Genomic DNA, 16785 nt, shown 5'->3' on the forward strand with positions numbered 1-16785 from the left:
ATGTGCTACGTCCAATAGCAATAGGGTAAAACACTCTTATAAAGACAAGAAAGGAGAGGACATAAACATTTATCTAAATAAAAAAACAGACATTACTGTTACGCCTTTGTGGGTGTTTTTCATATATTAAAGTGAACCAAGCCCAGTCCCTAAATGACTTCATATCCCGTATGACGCAGTGTTTGAGTAGACTTATACTTCACTAGCCCTCTAATAGTTCCAGCACTTATTCTAGTTATGAAAATAATTGACTTCATTGTCCCATCTCACCAATTGCATATAGGACCATAGAGAATACTGGGGAATAATTACACAACTAAATGAATGAAACACACACAAACACAATGTGTAGACATATGGCCTGAGATAACAGGAAGGCCCAAACACTTGTCTCCATGGTGATGTCAACAGTATGAAAACAGATGGGGAAGCATGTGTGGCATTTTACAGTGTGGGCACCACTGCATCACTTCTTCCACCAGACTGTGTGTTTGTGTGTGGGCGTGAGTGAGTGAGAGCAGGGGCGTGTGTACACTGTACACTCACACGCAAATATGATCATCTTTCCTTCTATTGATCTTTCAACATGTGGGTCTTTCTATGAACTAGGGTACCAGTGAACATTTCTTGCAGTGGGCAAATGTTTGGAGCTGTTACAGTCATGCATAATACTCAGGTCTTTCTTCATGTGAACACATTAAGATATAAAACTGGGAACATACAATCAGTGGATAGTTTATTGGGTACACCACCCCGTTCACGGAAATAGTTTGCTCCTACACACAGTGAGTAACGTGGCTTGCTATATAAAGCAGGCAGATGGACATCGAGGCATTCAGTTACTGTTCGAACGAATGTTAGAATGGGCTAAACGAGTGACCTAAGAGATTTTGAGCGTGGTATGACCACTTGTGCCAGGCGAACCCGGTTCCAGTATCTCAGAAACGTCCGGCCTTGTTGGGTCGTCCGGAGACCATGGGCCCAACCTGCCTGGTGCCTAACAGTAAAGGCTAGTGTCGGTGGTGTAATGATGCAGGGAATGTTTCCCTGGCACACCTCTGACAACCACAAACAGTTTTTATCCTATTAGAATGACATGCTTAATACTCAAGGGGTTCTTTTAACTCTCCTCATGGGATAATTGAATGCAATGACTGAGATGACAGCGACAGTCGATGCAGCCTGCGACAGTGCTAACTGTCATGGCATTATGTGATGGAATCATGGTAACACATCAGCCAAGACATAGGATGTGGAAGTGATCATACATCACAGGAGCTACCTATCAATCTACACTGGTCCCATGTTTCATAAAAGATCCCAGTAATTGTCCAAATGCACAAAAAACTTCTCAAATTTTGTGCACAAATTTGTTTACATCCCTGTTTGTGAGCATTTCTCCTTTACCAAGATAATCCATCCACCTGAAATGTGCAGTTTTGTCACACAAGAACACATGCAATTGGCATGCTGACTGCAGGAATGTCCACCAGAGCTGTTGGCAGCTAATTGAATGTGCATTTCTCTACCACGCTGCCTCAAACATAATTGTAGAGAATTTGGAAGCAATTTGGAAGTAACTTTAACATTAATAAAACATGTGATGTCATTAACAGGGTTCTTCAATAATTACAGTGGCAAGAAAAAGTATGTGAACCCTTTGGAATTACCTGGACTTCTGCATAAATTGGTAATAAAATTCTAAGTCACAACAATAGACAATCATAGTCTGCTTAAACAAATAACACAAACAATTCTACGTTTTCATGTCTTTATTGAACACATCGTGTAAACATTCACAGTGTAGGGTGGGAAAAGTATGGGAACCCTTGGATTTCATAACTGGTTGACCCTTATTTGGCAGCAATAACCTCAACCAAACGTTTTCTGTAGTTGCGGATCAGACCTGCACAACGGTCAGGAGGAATTTTAGACCATTCCTCAATACAAAACTGTTTCAATTCAGCAATATTCTTGGGATGTCTAGTGTGAACCGCTCGAGGTCATACCACAGCATCTCAATCAGGTTAAGGTCAGGACTCTCCAGGACCACTCCAGAAGGCATATTTTTTTCTGTTGAAGCAATTCTGTTGTTGATTTACTTCGGTGTTTTGGGTCATTGTCCTGTTGCATCACCCAACTTCTGTTGAGCTTCAATTGATGGACAGAGTCTTACATTCTCCTGCAAAATGTCTTAATAAACTTGGGAATTCATTTTTTTCTGTCGATGATAGCAAGCTGTCCAGACCCTGTGTTCCTTTCAAACAACACAATTTTAGTTTAATCTGTCCACAGAATATTTGACCAGTCGCGCTGTGGAACATCCAGATGCTCTTTTTCAAACTTCAGACGTGCAGCAATGGTTTTTTTTGGACAGCAGTGGCTTCCTCCCATGAACACCATTCTTGTTTAGTGTTTTAAGTATTGTAGACCCGTCAACAGCCATGTTAACATGTTCCAGAGATTTCTGTAAGTCTTTAGCTCTAGGATTCTTCTTAACCTCATTGAGCATTCTGCGCTGTGCTCTTGCAGTCATCAGCAACAGTGCTGAACTTTCTCCATTTATAGACAATTTGTCTTACCGTGGACTGATGAACATCAAGGCTTTTAGAGATACTTTTCCAGCTTAATCTTGGGTCTTCTGATATCACTTTTGTTCGAGGCATGGTTCACATCAGGCAATGCTTCTTGTGAATCGCAAACTAACATTTTGTGTGTGTTTTTAATAGGGCAGGGCAGCTCTAACCAACATCTCCAATCTCGTCTCAATGATTGTACTCCAGGTTAGCGGACTCCTGCCATTAGCCTCGGGGTTCACCTATTTGTTCCAACCTACACTGTGAATGTTTAAATGATGTATTCACTATAGACAAGAATATGTTCGTTTACAATAGTTGTTTGATGCGCATTTGATGTCCAGCTGTTTAGTATGAGGGGACATTATCGCACTACATCATCTGATTCAGGATTATTTGTGGAATGACAGTCAAGCTCGTTATACCGCATGTGATTGAACAACAGCCAAAGTGCAGGAATTACTGTTGATCTCCAGGATTAACAGAACATTGTGTTCATGTTACGGCAGTCAACATAATTAGCCTACTTCGTGGACAACATTAAGTCAGGATTCCTGAGATAAGATTACAGTCAGTGTACATTTTCTTCCGAGTTACAAGGAATGTGAAAACAGCCAAATTGTTGGTTTGGAATAAAACATATTTTAAATGACTTTCAATGTTCACGTGTGGGGTTTAATGTGGAATGCCTGTCATTGGTCAAGTGCACAGCTAACACTTCCTGTCCTTTCAAAGTAGTTCACCCTTCCAACTCCATTCTATGCATCTATTATTTATGAATTACTAATCAACTACACAGAACTGCCTGATAGGTGTAATCTGGACACAGCCACGGCACCATGTGCAAATCCGTGTGTACAGCAATGGAATTAAACATCCGACCATGCATCAAGTGTTGTGCTGAAGGTCCACCACAAACACAAAGGGTTGTGGGGTCCTGTCCAGAAACAACCTCTTCCCCTAGACACTTGTGGAGATCTGGGCAACAGGTAGTCAAGTGGTTAATAATGTTTGGGCCAGTAACTGAAAGGTTGCTGGTTTGAATCCCTGAGCTGACTATGTGAAAATTCTGTTGATGTGCCTTTAAGCAAGGCACTTAACCCTCATACCTCCTGTAAATTGTCAATGGATAAGTGTGTCTGCTTTATGACTAAAATGTACAAATGTAAATCTGAGAGGATTGGACAGGTGTAAGCAATATGGGAAAAATTCAACCAAGTAAGGTGGATCTTTCACCATGTCACCACCCATGGGTATTATGGTAGCTCAGTCCCTCACTCACTGTCACTATCTGTCAAATACTTGCTTCCTCTGTCCTTGGAATAATCTCAATTGCATTTCCTTGATTCGTTGCATCCTCTGCCCTCGTCTCCTTCACTCCCCTCTCACGTTTTTAATCCAATGGACTGTGAGGCGGCGAGAGGACGTGAGGATGCAATTGCGATTCTCCCTTTGTTTCCTCACCTCCCTTTCAAAGCACATTGTGGGAGAGGAGTGAAGGATCCTCCCCTCAGGCCCCAATGCACATTCAGAGAGGCAAGGAGTGAAGGAAACAAGGACAGAGAAAGCAAGCATTTGATGGCTAGTTTTCCCTCAGCCAAACAAAATGCTTGATAAATTCACAGATTATATAGATTTAATTATTGATCATCAAATTTCTTGACAGGACCCATTGTATTTCATAAACTATAAAAACATATAGAAGCTGTTTATCTTTTCCATTCTTCAGAAATGTTTAGCATGGCTATAAATTATAGAGAAGTTGACTAAAGCACAAACAGACCTGGCTACTAGGCATGACAACGAAACATGCAGTGTCCACGTTTCATGTGACATTTTGAATGACATGTAAATGTTTTGTCGTTGCTAGGTGGCGTCAGTGTCATTATGCCTACCTGGACTTTTATCCCTGTGAAACTGAAAGAAAATCATATTTAAACATGACAGTTTTTAACATGAACATTGGCACCTTTCTTTATCAAAAGACCCATATACACCTCTTACAGACACCACCACTATTCCCGCTTATTTTAATGACCAGTCACCAGTGCAGACTCGCAAAAGTGTATATTTACCATCAATAACATACCTTTTCTTCAAGCTTTAGGCCCTTCTAAGATCTCAGAAATGGTGTACATTAAAGAGGTACAATAGAAATAAGTTATTTTGTTTCATACTACACACCAAACTAATAAGGGAATATAAAGTATCCATGGAGGCATGGATTGTCTGTTGAGGTAAAAATATGACAGCTGTTGGCCCTAAATATTCCCCTTTCCCCTGCGTATGCATTTCAAATATTGTCAAAGAATTGAATTGTCAAATGGTTTAGAACGCCATTTCAGCCAATCAGATTGCAGATTTCTCAAACCCGTTTTTATAAGTATAGTTATTCACAATAAGAAATTACAGAAAAAGACATCCTTTACTGGTCATCCATCTTTCTGTAACCATTTCAGTTTCAATATAACAACTTTAAGGAAATACTAAGGTAGGTCCACTTTTTTTGACATGATTATCTTGTTCTCAGAAAACTGCACATGCGCGCACGCACACACACACACACACACACACACACACACACAGTAAATCTGTACCATGTTGTGCTTATAGGACCAGCCTATTCATGGAACATGTGACTGACTACCCATCCGAGAATGTGTCCTCGCTCTCTTCAGAGTGTGTGCTGAGCTGAGATTTGAGCTGTGACTTCCTCCATGTTGTGATGGCCGCCCAGATACGACACAGCATCCCTCCTCTGTGGAGAAACAGTTACAGTAAAGAAAACAACCATTACCGTACAGACCCTTTGTGTGTGGGTGTGTGTCCACGTGTGTGTGTGTCACATCCATACACCCTCACACTGCACAGATCCCTAGTCACATCCACATGTATCCACATTGACAAATCTCAGCAATTCACAGTACTTTGAATAACAACATAACAACCATCCAAACAGAGAACAGCGGGTTTTCCTCATTAAGCGCAGATGTTTCCCGTTTCTGCTTTAAGGATGTGTGAACATGATTGGAGGAGGCAGGTCACCTTATGGCACAGTACATCAAGTCATCCCTGCAGGCCATGGTGAGGAGACAGTCCAAGGTGAACTCGTGAGAGAGTAACTAGAAACAAAAGCACAGCATGAATTCTACTTACACAACATTGGTGAGAACAAGCCTCTAGCCTCACGCAAACACTGACTGAAACTGAGCTACATCATAAAGAGAATATTGTCATAATGGATTAGGTAATCTTTTTTCTGATTTTTCGTGGTCTAGACTTTTGTGACTTGTCATATTATTATAATGTGAATAAGGCTCACTCTTTTCACCAGTTAGATGGTTTATTCCACGCATGTAGTTGTTACCCATCAATCAATAGTCACACCATATTTTGGTAACCAATCCCCACATCATTAAATCACAAGGTATTTTTGAAGTTCCTTACCTTGTCTATGGTGTCCTGATCTACTGGGATAGCCTTCAGCCAGCAAACCAAGGACTTGACTTCTGAGTTCGAACTAATCTGCAGGGACAACTCTGTATCTACGGGAGGATGAGAAGACAAGTCGGCATGATCTGGTCAACAGTTTGCACCATCATGCTACTAAGCTGAACAGTATGAGTATTTCAAATACAGATTTTCAGAAATGGTTAAGGTGTTAGCCCCAGTCTGGGCTAATCGCGACAGTATATGTTAACATGGGGAAATAAGGTAATTAAGGGTCTAATAAACAAAAACAGTCCAACATTTTCCTATGCCAGTTTCTAAATCATTATCATGACTGACACATCTGGTTCGAACTCTCGTATCTCAGCAGCAATGAGCCATATGCCTTAAACTCAAACCAGTAGAGCAGAAATCCACTGCCTGAGGGTGAGGCGTGGAGATAGATCTAGAAACACAGGGTGTGAATCACAAGGCCTACCAAGTGTCTCAATGGCATTTACATATCTCCATTTTAGGAATATTACAGTAGGCAGGCTGTAACTTGTGGGCCTTCAACCTCCAGTATCTACATGTATACAAAAACACACAAGAGGATTTAACGGTTGATATTCATTACTTGTTGGGCAAGGAGTGTTTGGCCTTGCTACATACTAAGGCGTGGCAGAGTGACCCAGAATTTGGCTCACTAAGGTACCTCGCCCAAACCTACAATCTTTACCAACACTCTAGCCTTCAATGTGCTGACATTAGCAATAGTCAGACTGCTTCGGGGTGGAGTAGGAGCTGAAAACATTACCTGTGGGTTCTGATGTGTTCCTGATAGTGTCGATCTGACCCGGTCTACTCTGGACAGAGTTCCTCAGTAGCTCCTGGTATTCCCTCTCTTTCTCACTCAGCTGGGTCAGCAGTCTAAAACACACTTAGTCGTTATGGACCAGGCCTGAAGTAACAGTACATTTCACTATTTACACATATCACTTCACTGTCCATTTTGTAACTGGTTACAATGTAATCCTTGGTGGTGTGCTGGCATTGTTCACTGAATCTGTAGAAATGACCTTATTTTCTTTACATTTTAAAGCCCATTATACTAAAGGTGAAAAAAAAGGAAACCCCCACGTTAAAAGGTGGAACAAAGAATAAAATGACAACACAAATGCATTTATGCCACGCCAAAAAGCAATGTAATATAAACAGCTAGGTAAATGGTACTGAACCTGCGCGTCTCTAGCCGTAGATCTCTCAGTTCCTGACTGAGGGGACAGTTAGTGTTGTACTGGAGGCCATTGGGTAAGCAGGGGCTTTCTGAAACCTCCTCTATGGGCTCTGTGTCGGCTGGCGCCGCCACCTGGTCATCTGAGAGGACTGCAGGCAAAAGCTCTGCTAGCTCACTGGGCTGCTGCTCTCTTTCTGGGCTACTCTCCTCCGTCTCAAAGGAAGACTGCAGCTGAAGCTTGAGCTCTGCAAGTCATCGAGGTGTGTGTGAGCAAGTGTGTGTGTGTGTGTGGAGGTGGGACAGGGGTTGGAAGGTAGTGAGGTATTTGAATGGCCGGGTTGGGACTCATATCTTGAAATTGAACTGTAGTTCTATGAGGAATTTCCATGTCTAAACAACTGATAGAAGTTGAGATGGAATTAGGCCTGACGCTGCTGGTTCTTACCTGGTAACAGCACAGTGATGGCGTCCTGTACGGCCTGCCTCAGAAGGTTATCCAGAGCAAACATCCAGTGAGGTTTCACCCGCTGCTGCCTCAACACCTTTTTCACCTACACACACACACACACACACACACACACACACACACACACACACACACACACACACACACACACACACACACACACACACACACACACACGAGGGAGTGAGAAGAATGGGTTAGCACAATACTACTGGGTGTGACACAGAGCCTGTGGTCGAGTGGTAAATCTCTTGCCTATTGACACATATAAGACTCCCCCTGTTTAATTCCACATCCGCCCTTGCCTTGTGATTACTAACTATCTAATACTTGAGGAACCATGTGTGTGAAATATATGGCCAATCAATGACAGTACGCAATCGTTTACATGCCAGGTAGAAACTGGCAGGGCTACTGCCCTCAAGGACTGGCTTTGCAACTCCTGGGTAATGTTCATTATGTACCAAATTTAAAAAAACAGGGAGGGACTACCCAAACTAGTCCAATAAGATGTTGCAAGACGTTTATAATGTTTTCCGTTGCATACCCTAATGAACACAACCGTGACCTCCAGTGACCTACCGCATCCTGGAAGCTGAAGAGCACAGCTCGCAGGTTTTTGAGGGGTACTGCAGTAGCAAGCAGTGTGGAGCGCAACTTCACCAGGCTGTTGGTCAGGTGCCTTCTGTCTGGAGAGCGGATGTTCTCCCGCAGGCAGCCAATCAGCTCAGAGATGTGCTCTGAGGTCACGGACCCAACGTCTGTTTGCTTAGAGGCAAGGAGAGAGGAAACGCGATAAAATAATTATAGACAAAGAAACCTACAAATGTAAAATGCAGACATAAACACTCATTCTTTCACACCTAACATGTACAGCAGACTCCTGATAAGGGTATACTCTGTTTAAGTGCCTTGTGGTCCTGTGTAGCTCAGTTGGCAAAGCATGGTGCTTGTAACACCAGGGTCGTGGGTTCACTTTCCTGGGACCATCCAGACGTAAAATGTATGCACGCATGACTAAGTCTGCTAAGTGACATATTATTTCACCATACGTTGTTTTTAATTGCTATAGATATATGCATGCTCAGATCGGTTGGGTGCATGCCCTCATAACAATCCTAAGCCATTGCATTTATCAGGAGTTGGCTATCTCAATTAGGGATAGACCCTTCTCTGGGCCCATATTCAAAAATGGTCAAATACTAGCAGTACTGATCTAAGATCAGGTCCATCCTGTCTTATTCATTATGATCCAAAAGGCAAAACAGATCCTAAATCAGCACTCCTACTCTGACACATACAGCCCAAGATCTCTCGCTCTCTACCTGAGGTAGTGTGTTCTGGATGTTGTGCACCACATCGGTGATGTACTCAGTGAGGATCCTGTGCAGTGTGGCCCTCCTCTCGCTGTCCTTCCTCAGTAGGAACAGGCCCAGGTTCTCCCCTGACGTGGCTGGACTAGACGTCATGTCCACAGTACTGGGCTCCTCTGACACCCTGGCCAACACAAGGGGGAGACAGATATACACCAATGTCACATAGATAAAACATTCTGCCATACAAATATGGTCTTTGGCAATATACAGCATGGGCTCCATCTCAATTGCTTGAAAATCTGACCTCTCCTCTACTCCCCCCTCTATCTGCAGTGATTGGAAAATAAGACCACATGGTGGAAGCTCATCACGGAGCAGCTGGATTTTTCAGACAATTTAGGAAAAGCCATGGTCTATGTTGAGGTTATCTATGGCATTATATTGCATTTACAGTAAGGCAATGATCTACAATGAAGTTGTTTCACAAATCGGATGTAATCGAATGGGGAACCAGAGGGTATAGGATGTTTTGGCCTACGGCAGGAAGCCTCTGGTGCTGGGTGGGCTCTTTGTAATGTCCTTTCCTCTGAGGGGGGAGATGGTCCTCCGGAGGTCCCATGAGCACGACAGGTCCATCCTGTCAGTGTCCCTGTCTGTATCTGTCACACGTATAGACACTGGGACAGACATACTCCGCTGGTAGATGTCACCTACAGGACACAAAGCAGGACAGAGTCATTAATTGCCCCAATAATGGTGACGGAATGGCGATGAGCGTAGCCTTTCTGAATTAGGAAGACTGTACACAGACAAGGGCTATAATAATTCATATTTCAGACAATTATGAAAATAATGAGTGTGGTGATTGAAATTAGGATCCCCTTTTGTATTTTATATGTATTTGTAAAAGAACAGACAGACAGCTAGCCTGAGAGGCCAGGAAAGGGATTGTGTTCCCATCGTAGGGGGGTATGTGGTCCAGAGTAGGCAGTGCTACCACAAGACTGGACTCTGGCACTGATGATGATGACTATAAATATGATGATTAAAATAACACTCTCTCTGATTATGATGATTACAATAACAATGAAGATGACTCACCAGCATCTGTAGGCAGTGTTTCAGGCTCTGGCTTGGCCTTCCTCCGGGAGGTGGATTTGAGGAAGGAATCCTTGAGCAGCTCAGAGGCCGTGGCCCTGTTGTCTGGGTCCGGTGTGAAGCAGCTCATGATGCAGCCTTTGGCCTCAACTGACATACACTCCGGCACCTCCGGGTGGATCTTGAACATACCAACCTAGAGGGAGATGGAAACAGAGTACGTACACTTCAAGGTTGTGTTCAGTAGGGCACGCGACGTAAAACATTTTGCAATGGACATGTTCAGGTAGTCCCTCCCGGTTTCAGTATATCTTCAGTTTGAAGCTTTCTGAACACAACCCTGGTTTCAGCTGGTAGAATTCTTTACAGTCCAGCATTTATCTAGTATTCACAATTACTAACAAAGTATAGGTTACAATGTAATAACATACTAATTATCAAACCTTCTGGTTTCCAAGAGAAAGATTACCTTGAACATGGCTGCCTGTGGGCTGCCCAGCTCGTGGAAGGGTGGTTTCCCCGTGGCCATCTCTATGATGGTACAGCCCAAGGACCAGATGTCTGCAGGCTTCCCATAACCCCGCGGGCCCTGGTCGATGATCTCTGGAGCCATGTACTGCAGGGTCCCTAAAACACCACAGAGACATTTAGATACCTGCCTACACAAACATGTAGGCAACACATGTAAATCATTTCATACCAACAAAGTCAAATATAAAATGTTCATATGAAAAAAAAAGCATGGCCACATTACCCAACCACACTCATACACAGGCATCAAACATACACACACCTGTAAAGGTCTCTGTGCAGGGGTTGATTCCCGCCAGTCGTTTCGAGGTGCCAAAGTCAGAGATCTTGAGAACACCACTGTAGGTGTTAATCAACACGTTGTCACCCTGTGAGAAAATGACTGGGTTTTTTACACTGTAGAGGTCGACTAATTAAATCGGCATGGCCAATTAATTAAGGCACCTTGTGGCTGCAAGGAGCCAAGGTAAGTTGCTAGCTAGCATTAAACGTATCTTATAAAAAAAACAATCAATCTTAACATAATCACTAGTTAACTACACATGGTTGATGATATTACTAGGTTAACTAGCTTGTCCTGCATTGCATATAATCAATGCTGTGCGTGTTAATTTATCATCGAATCACAGCCTACTTCAACTTCGCCAAACGGGTGATGATTTAACAAGAACAAATTGCCGAAAAAAGCACAATCTTTGCACAAATGTACCTAACCATAAACACCAATGCCTTTCCTAAAATGAATACACAAAAGTATATATTTTTTAAACCTGCATATTTAGTTAAAAGAAATTCATGTTAGCAGGCAATATTAAGTAGGGAAATTGTGTCAACTTCTCTTGCATTCAGTGCAAGCAGAGTCAGGGTATATGCAACAGTTTGGGCCGCCTGGCTCATTGCGAACTGTACACTAATTTGCCAGAATTGTACATAATTATGACATAACATTGAAGGTTGTGCAATGTAACAGCAATATTTAGACTTAGGGTTGCCACCCGTTCGATAAAATACGGAACGGTTCCATATTTCACTGAAAGAATAAACTTTTGTTTTCGAGATGATAGTTTCCGTATTTTGACCATATTAATGACCAAAGGCTTGTAATTTCTGTGTTTATTATATTATAATTAAGTCTGATTTGATATTTAATAGAGCAGTCTGACCAGTGGTAGGCAGCAGCAGGCTCGTAAGCATTCATTCAAACTGCACACTACTGCATTTGCCAGCAGCTCTTAGCAATGCTTGAAGCACAGCGCTGTTTATGACTTCAAGCCTATCAACTCCCGAGATTAGGCTGGCAATACTAAAGTGCCTATAAGAACATCCAATAGTTAAAAGGTATATGAAATACAAATGGTATAGAGAGAAACAGCCGACGTGTTATAATTCCTATAATAACTACAACCTAAAACTTATTAACTTGGAATATTGAACCACCAGCTTTCATATGTTCGCATGTTCTGAGCAAGGAACGTAAACGTTTTTACATGGCACATATTGCACTTTTACTTTCTTGAACACGGTGTTTTTGCATTATTAAAACCAAATTGAATATGTTTCATTATTTATTTGAGACTAAATATATTTTATGTATTATATTAAGTTAAAATAAAAAACTGTTCATTGAGTATTGTTGTAATTGTCATTATTACAAATATATATATATATTTTTTTAAACGTCCGTTTAATGGTATCGGCTTTGAAAAATCATAAAAATCGGTCGATTCCACTGGATCCACTTTCCCCATAAAACATGGTAACACAGGAGTTGAGTAAGCAACATCCACCAGGTTCATGCTCAGTGGGGCACAAAGTAGCAAAACGTTTAGAAATGGAAATAATAAAGGAGCGTTTCTCAAGTCCAGGAAGTCCCTTTCTGTTTCACTCCAACACAACCAGCTCGGACTGTGTGAATTAAAATCTGCTGTGGCATTGGTACTTTTTTGAACATTTATTTAGCAGCAACAACAAACGATCTCCTTGAGGACACCTCACCTTGATGTCTCTGTGGACTATCTGGTGGTCATGGAGGTACTTAAGCCCTTCAAGGATCTGTTTGGTGTAGAAAATGACGGTGGCCTCGTTGTCTTTCAGGGGTCCCCATTTGGAACGCAGGAGAGAGGACAAGCTTCCTACAATGGGAGACATGACATTGGAATGGGTTACAGTTAGATAGGCAAGGGGTTCAATTTAGGATTCGCAACACCTCTGGGCCTCGTTTCAATGACGTACCAGACACATCGTTATTTATGAGCTAACTCTACGAGTGTTTCCCAGACAACCACGTAAAGAAAACATTCGCTTAGTGCGTTGTTATACCACGTATCGACACTGATAGAATCAAAAGAAAAGCAGCACTGCTTTTAGGTCAGATTTCTCCATTCAAATCTTAACATTAAAACGATTCCACAATACTGACCAAGGATCAGCTCCTAGAGATATTACCACCTACGGCTGAAAATAGGCTATTGAGGCAGCTTATTATGCTTACCCAACAATACCTCACTACGTCACAGATTGGGCACATTATTGACCACGTTGTCACACATCATGAAACACTTAAGCAAAAATAATAGACAATACCCTAGTCGAAAAATAGAACTCAATTGATGGAAATAGCCCATGCAGGCTATGCATCTTTTAATGCAGTCATCTCGGTTTTCATTCCAAGCATCATTCTATTCTTCACTTGTTGTATTTGTAGTCAACTTAGTTCTGAAGATAACAGCCGTCACAGTCAGACAGAAAACACCTAGATGTTTATGCTGTGTTTAGCGAAGATCTTCTGTGAATAAAGTGATCCGAAAGGGCAACAACAACAAAAAAAGCACCTAATGATGCACTTTGGCTGTGCTACGAGTGGTCTGGATCACTAAATGTGCCACGTTACTAACGAAGGAACTGGGAAACACCTCAGCTACGAAACATACATCGTAAGAAGGTTCTAATGATGATCTTAACGCTACGAAGGCTCTGGGAAACAAGGCCCAGAATATTCACAAAGATAAAATGTCAGAAGCTGAAATAAAAAAACATGACTATTTAAAGTATTTTCACTTTCTTTAACACTGGTACAATCAGTGACTTGATTGCATTGTGAAATTCATTTTTCCTCTATCGCTGGGATACTGGAAACACCCACACATCCGGTGTGATACGCCGCCTGTAGCTATTGCATTGAGTTACACACACACACACACAAACACACACACACACACACACACGCGACCTCCAGACTTCCTGATAACTGAAATATGATAATTTCGTAATATTCCAGTGAGTTTCACTAAGCCTTCACAACAGTATGTAGCTGAAATAGTAGGGATTTGTACTGTCCTTTTTTCCAGTGCATTCAGACCCCCTGACTTCCACATTTTGTTAAGATACAGCCTTAATCTAAAATGGATTACATTTTCCCCCCACATCAATCTACACACAATACCCCATAATGACAAAGCGAAAACATGGTAAGACATGTTTGCAAATGTATTAATGTTTTTTTTAAATACCTTATTGCCATTAGTAGGAGACTCAACATTGAGCTCAGGTGCATCTTATTTCCATGAATCATCCTTGAGATGTTTCTACAACTTGATTGATCCACCTGTGGTAAATTCAATTGATTGGACATGATTTGGAAAGGCACAAACCTGTCTAAATAAATGTCCCACAGTTGACAGTGCATATACAGTGGGGCAAAAAAGTATTTAGTCAGCCAGCAATTGTGCAAGTTCTCCCACTTAAAAAAGATGAGGCCTGTAATTTTCATCATAGGTACACTTCAACTATGACAGGCAAAATGAGGGGGGGAAATCCAGAAAATCCCATTGTAGTATTTTTTTATGAATTTATTTGCAAATTATGGTGGAAAATAAGTATTTGGTCACCTACGAACAAGCAAGATTTCTGGCTCTCACAGACCTGTAACTTCTTTAAGAGGCTCCTCTGTCCTCCACTCGTTACCTGTATTAATGGCACCTGTTTGGACTTGTTATCAGTATAAAAGACACTTGTCCACAACCTCAAACAGTCACACTCCAAACTCCACTATGGCCAAGACCAAAGAGCTGTCAAAAGACACCAGAAACAAAATTGTAGACCTGCACTAGGCTGGGAAGACTGCATCTGCAATAGGTAAGCAGCTTGATTTGAAGAAATCAACTGTGGGAGCAATTATTAGGAAATGGAAGACATACAAGACCACTGATAATCTCCCTCGATCTGGGGCTCCACGCAAGATCTCACCCCGTGGGGTCAAAAATATATACACACACACACACACACACTATAAGTACCTTTCATATAACCATTAATATAGTGCTTAGCTTTAATCTCTTACAGGACTAAGAAATCAAACTTAGTTAAAAGTGTAAAGTATTTTGACTACAGCACCAGGCTCAAGTGGACTGACCAATAAACTAGCCTGGGTAAATGAAAAGTACTAGTGCTTAACACCTACACGTCATTTATTATAAAGTAATCTAAAACATAGGTGTACCAAAAATGGATTGTGATACTAGTTAATCACATTTCATGATAGTATGAAAACAAAAATAGTTTGCCATGCATGATTAGCATGCTCACTAACGTTTGCCATTTCAATTGATCGATAGCTGAGCTAGCCTAAATGTTAATGGCTTGTGCGTATGCTTGGTTCAGTATGAACGCGCACAAAATGCTAGCAATAGTTTAGCTAGCCTAATCATTAGCAGCTCGTTTTCCTTATGAAAACTCAACAAATCCTGGCATCAACCGTTCCCTCAATCGCTTCACAGCACGTTCGTACAGATAAGTGAGTGTTAATATCCAGGTCTCTCTTTTTAGTTCAGTTTTATAAAACTTCTCAAAGATTTGAAATGAAAGTTTTCTTTCATGGAATGGCAGTAGCTCATCACGTTCCGTTCTAGCTCTTTTTCAGCATGTTGGCGCCAACTGGTGTATAACGTGAGGTTAGGAGAGGGACTAAGAGAATATTGTTTGGCTCAAAATAAACTTCACGTCATGCAGCTTCTGACAGCTGATTTGTAATATCGCTCAACTTAAAACATATCAATAGCAATATAGTATAATATGATTGGTTACTGGAATCTCACTAGTAAGGATAAGTACTCAACATTAGTTGACCTGCGTTACACTACGGTGAAGCGTGGTGGTGGCAGCATCATGCTGTGAGGATGTTTTTCAGCGGCAGGGACTGGGAGACTCGTCAGGATCAAGGGACAGATGAATGGAGCAAAGTACAGAGCGATCCTTGATGAAAATAATCCAGAGCTTTCAGGACCTCAGACTGGGGCGAAGGTTCCCCATCTGAGAGGATCTTCAGAGAAGAATGGGAGAAACTCCCCAAATACAGGTGTGCCAAGCTTGTAGCATCACACTCAATCAAGAAGACTCAAGGATGTAATCGCTGCCAAGGGTGCTTCAACAAAGTACTGCGTAAAGGGTCTGAATACTTGAGTAAATGTGATTTGTTGTTTTATACATCTGCAAAAATAAAAAATAAAACTGTTTTTGCTTTGTCATTATGGGGTATTGTATAAAGATTGATGAGGGGAAAAAAAAACAATTTAATAAGTTTTAGAATAACGTTGTTACATAACAAAATGTGGAAAAGTCAAGGGGTCTGAATACTTTCCGAATGCACTGTATAATTCTAACATATGAATGCTATCCCCTCCTCTTTACTCTCACGTATGTGATAGCTCCATAGTCCAGAGTCAGTGATGCTTCCCAACATGGGTGTGATGGCAACGCCTTCCCCCCCCCAAGAGGCTGAAAATATTTGGCATGGGACCTCAGATCCTCAAAAATATGAGAGAATATTGACTGACTGCATCACCACTTGGTGTGGCAACTGCTTGGCATCTGACCGCAAGGCGCTACAGAGGGTAGTGCGTACAGCCCAGTACATCACTGGGGCCAAGCTCCCTTCCATCTATACAAGGCGGTGTCAGATGAAGGCCCTAAAAATGGTCTAAGACCCCAGCCACCCTAGTCATAGACCGTTCTCTCTGCTACTGCACAAGCGGTAACGGAGCACCAAGTCGTAAGACCCCCAAGCCGCAAGACTGCTAAACAGTTACTCAAATGGTTACCCAGACTATTTACATTGACCTCCATTTTTTTTGTACT

The 16785-nt window shown here is 41.8% G+C and overlaps 1 protein-coding gene across 1 annotated transcript in view; it reads right to left on the bottom strand.

Moving 5' to 3' along the window:
- Positions 1-3165: 3165 nt before the first annotated feature.
- Positions 3166-16785, bottom strand: part of LOC118364282 (mitogen-activated protein kinase kinase kinase 5-like) — a 32272-nt gene continuing 18652 nt past the window's right edge. The window contains exons 16-28 of the mRNA XM_035745700.2: positions 12649-12785; positions 10916-11021; positions 10592-10749; positions 10126-10318; positions 9563-9734; positions 9034-9205; positions 8291-8476; positions 7688-7793; positions 7244-7487; positions 6823-6935; positions 6024-6121; positions 5622-5698; positions 3166-5334 (exon numbers count right to left, since the gene is read on the bottom strand). Of these exons, the coding sequence (XP_035601593.1) occupies positions 5220-5334; positions 5622-5698; positions 6024-6121; positions 6823-6935; positions 7244-7487; positions 7688-7793; positions 8291-8476; positions 9034-9205; positions 9563-9734; positions 10126-10318; positions 10592-10749; positions 10916-11021; positions 12649-12785 (1877 nt within the window). The 3' untranslated portion in view covers positions 3166-5219. The remainder of the gene's footprint in view (positions 5335-5621; positions 5699-6023; positions 6122-6822; positions 6936-7243; positions 7488-7687; positions 7794-8290; positions 8477-9033; positions 9206-9562; positions 9735-10125; positions 10319-10591; positions 10750-10915; positions 11022-12648; positions 12786-16785) is intronic.

This window comes from Oncorhynchus keta, chromosome 31 (assembly GCF_023373465.1).
Source record: "Oncorhynchus keta strain PuntledgeMale-10-30-2019 chromosome 31, Oket_V2, whole genome shotgun sequence".
NCBI lineage: Eukaryota > Metazoa > Chordata > Actinopteri > Salmoniformes > Salmonidae > Oncorhynchus > Oncorhynchus keta.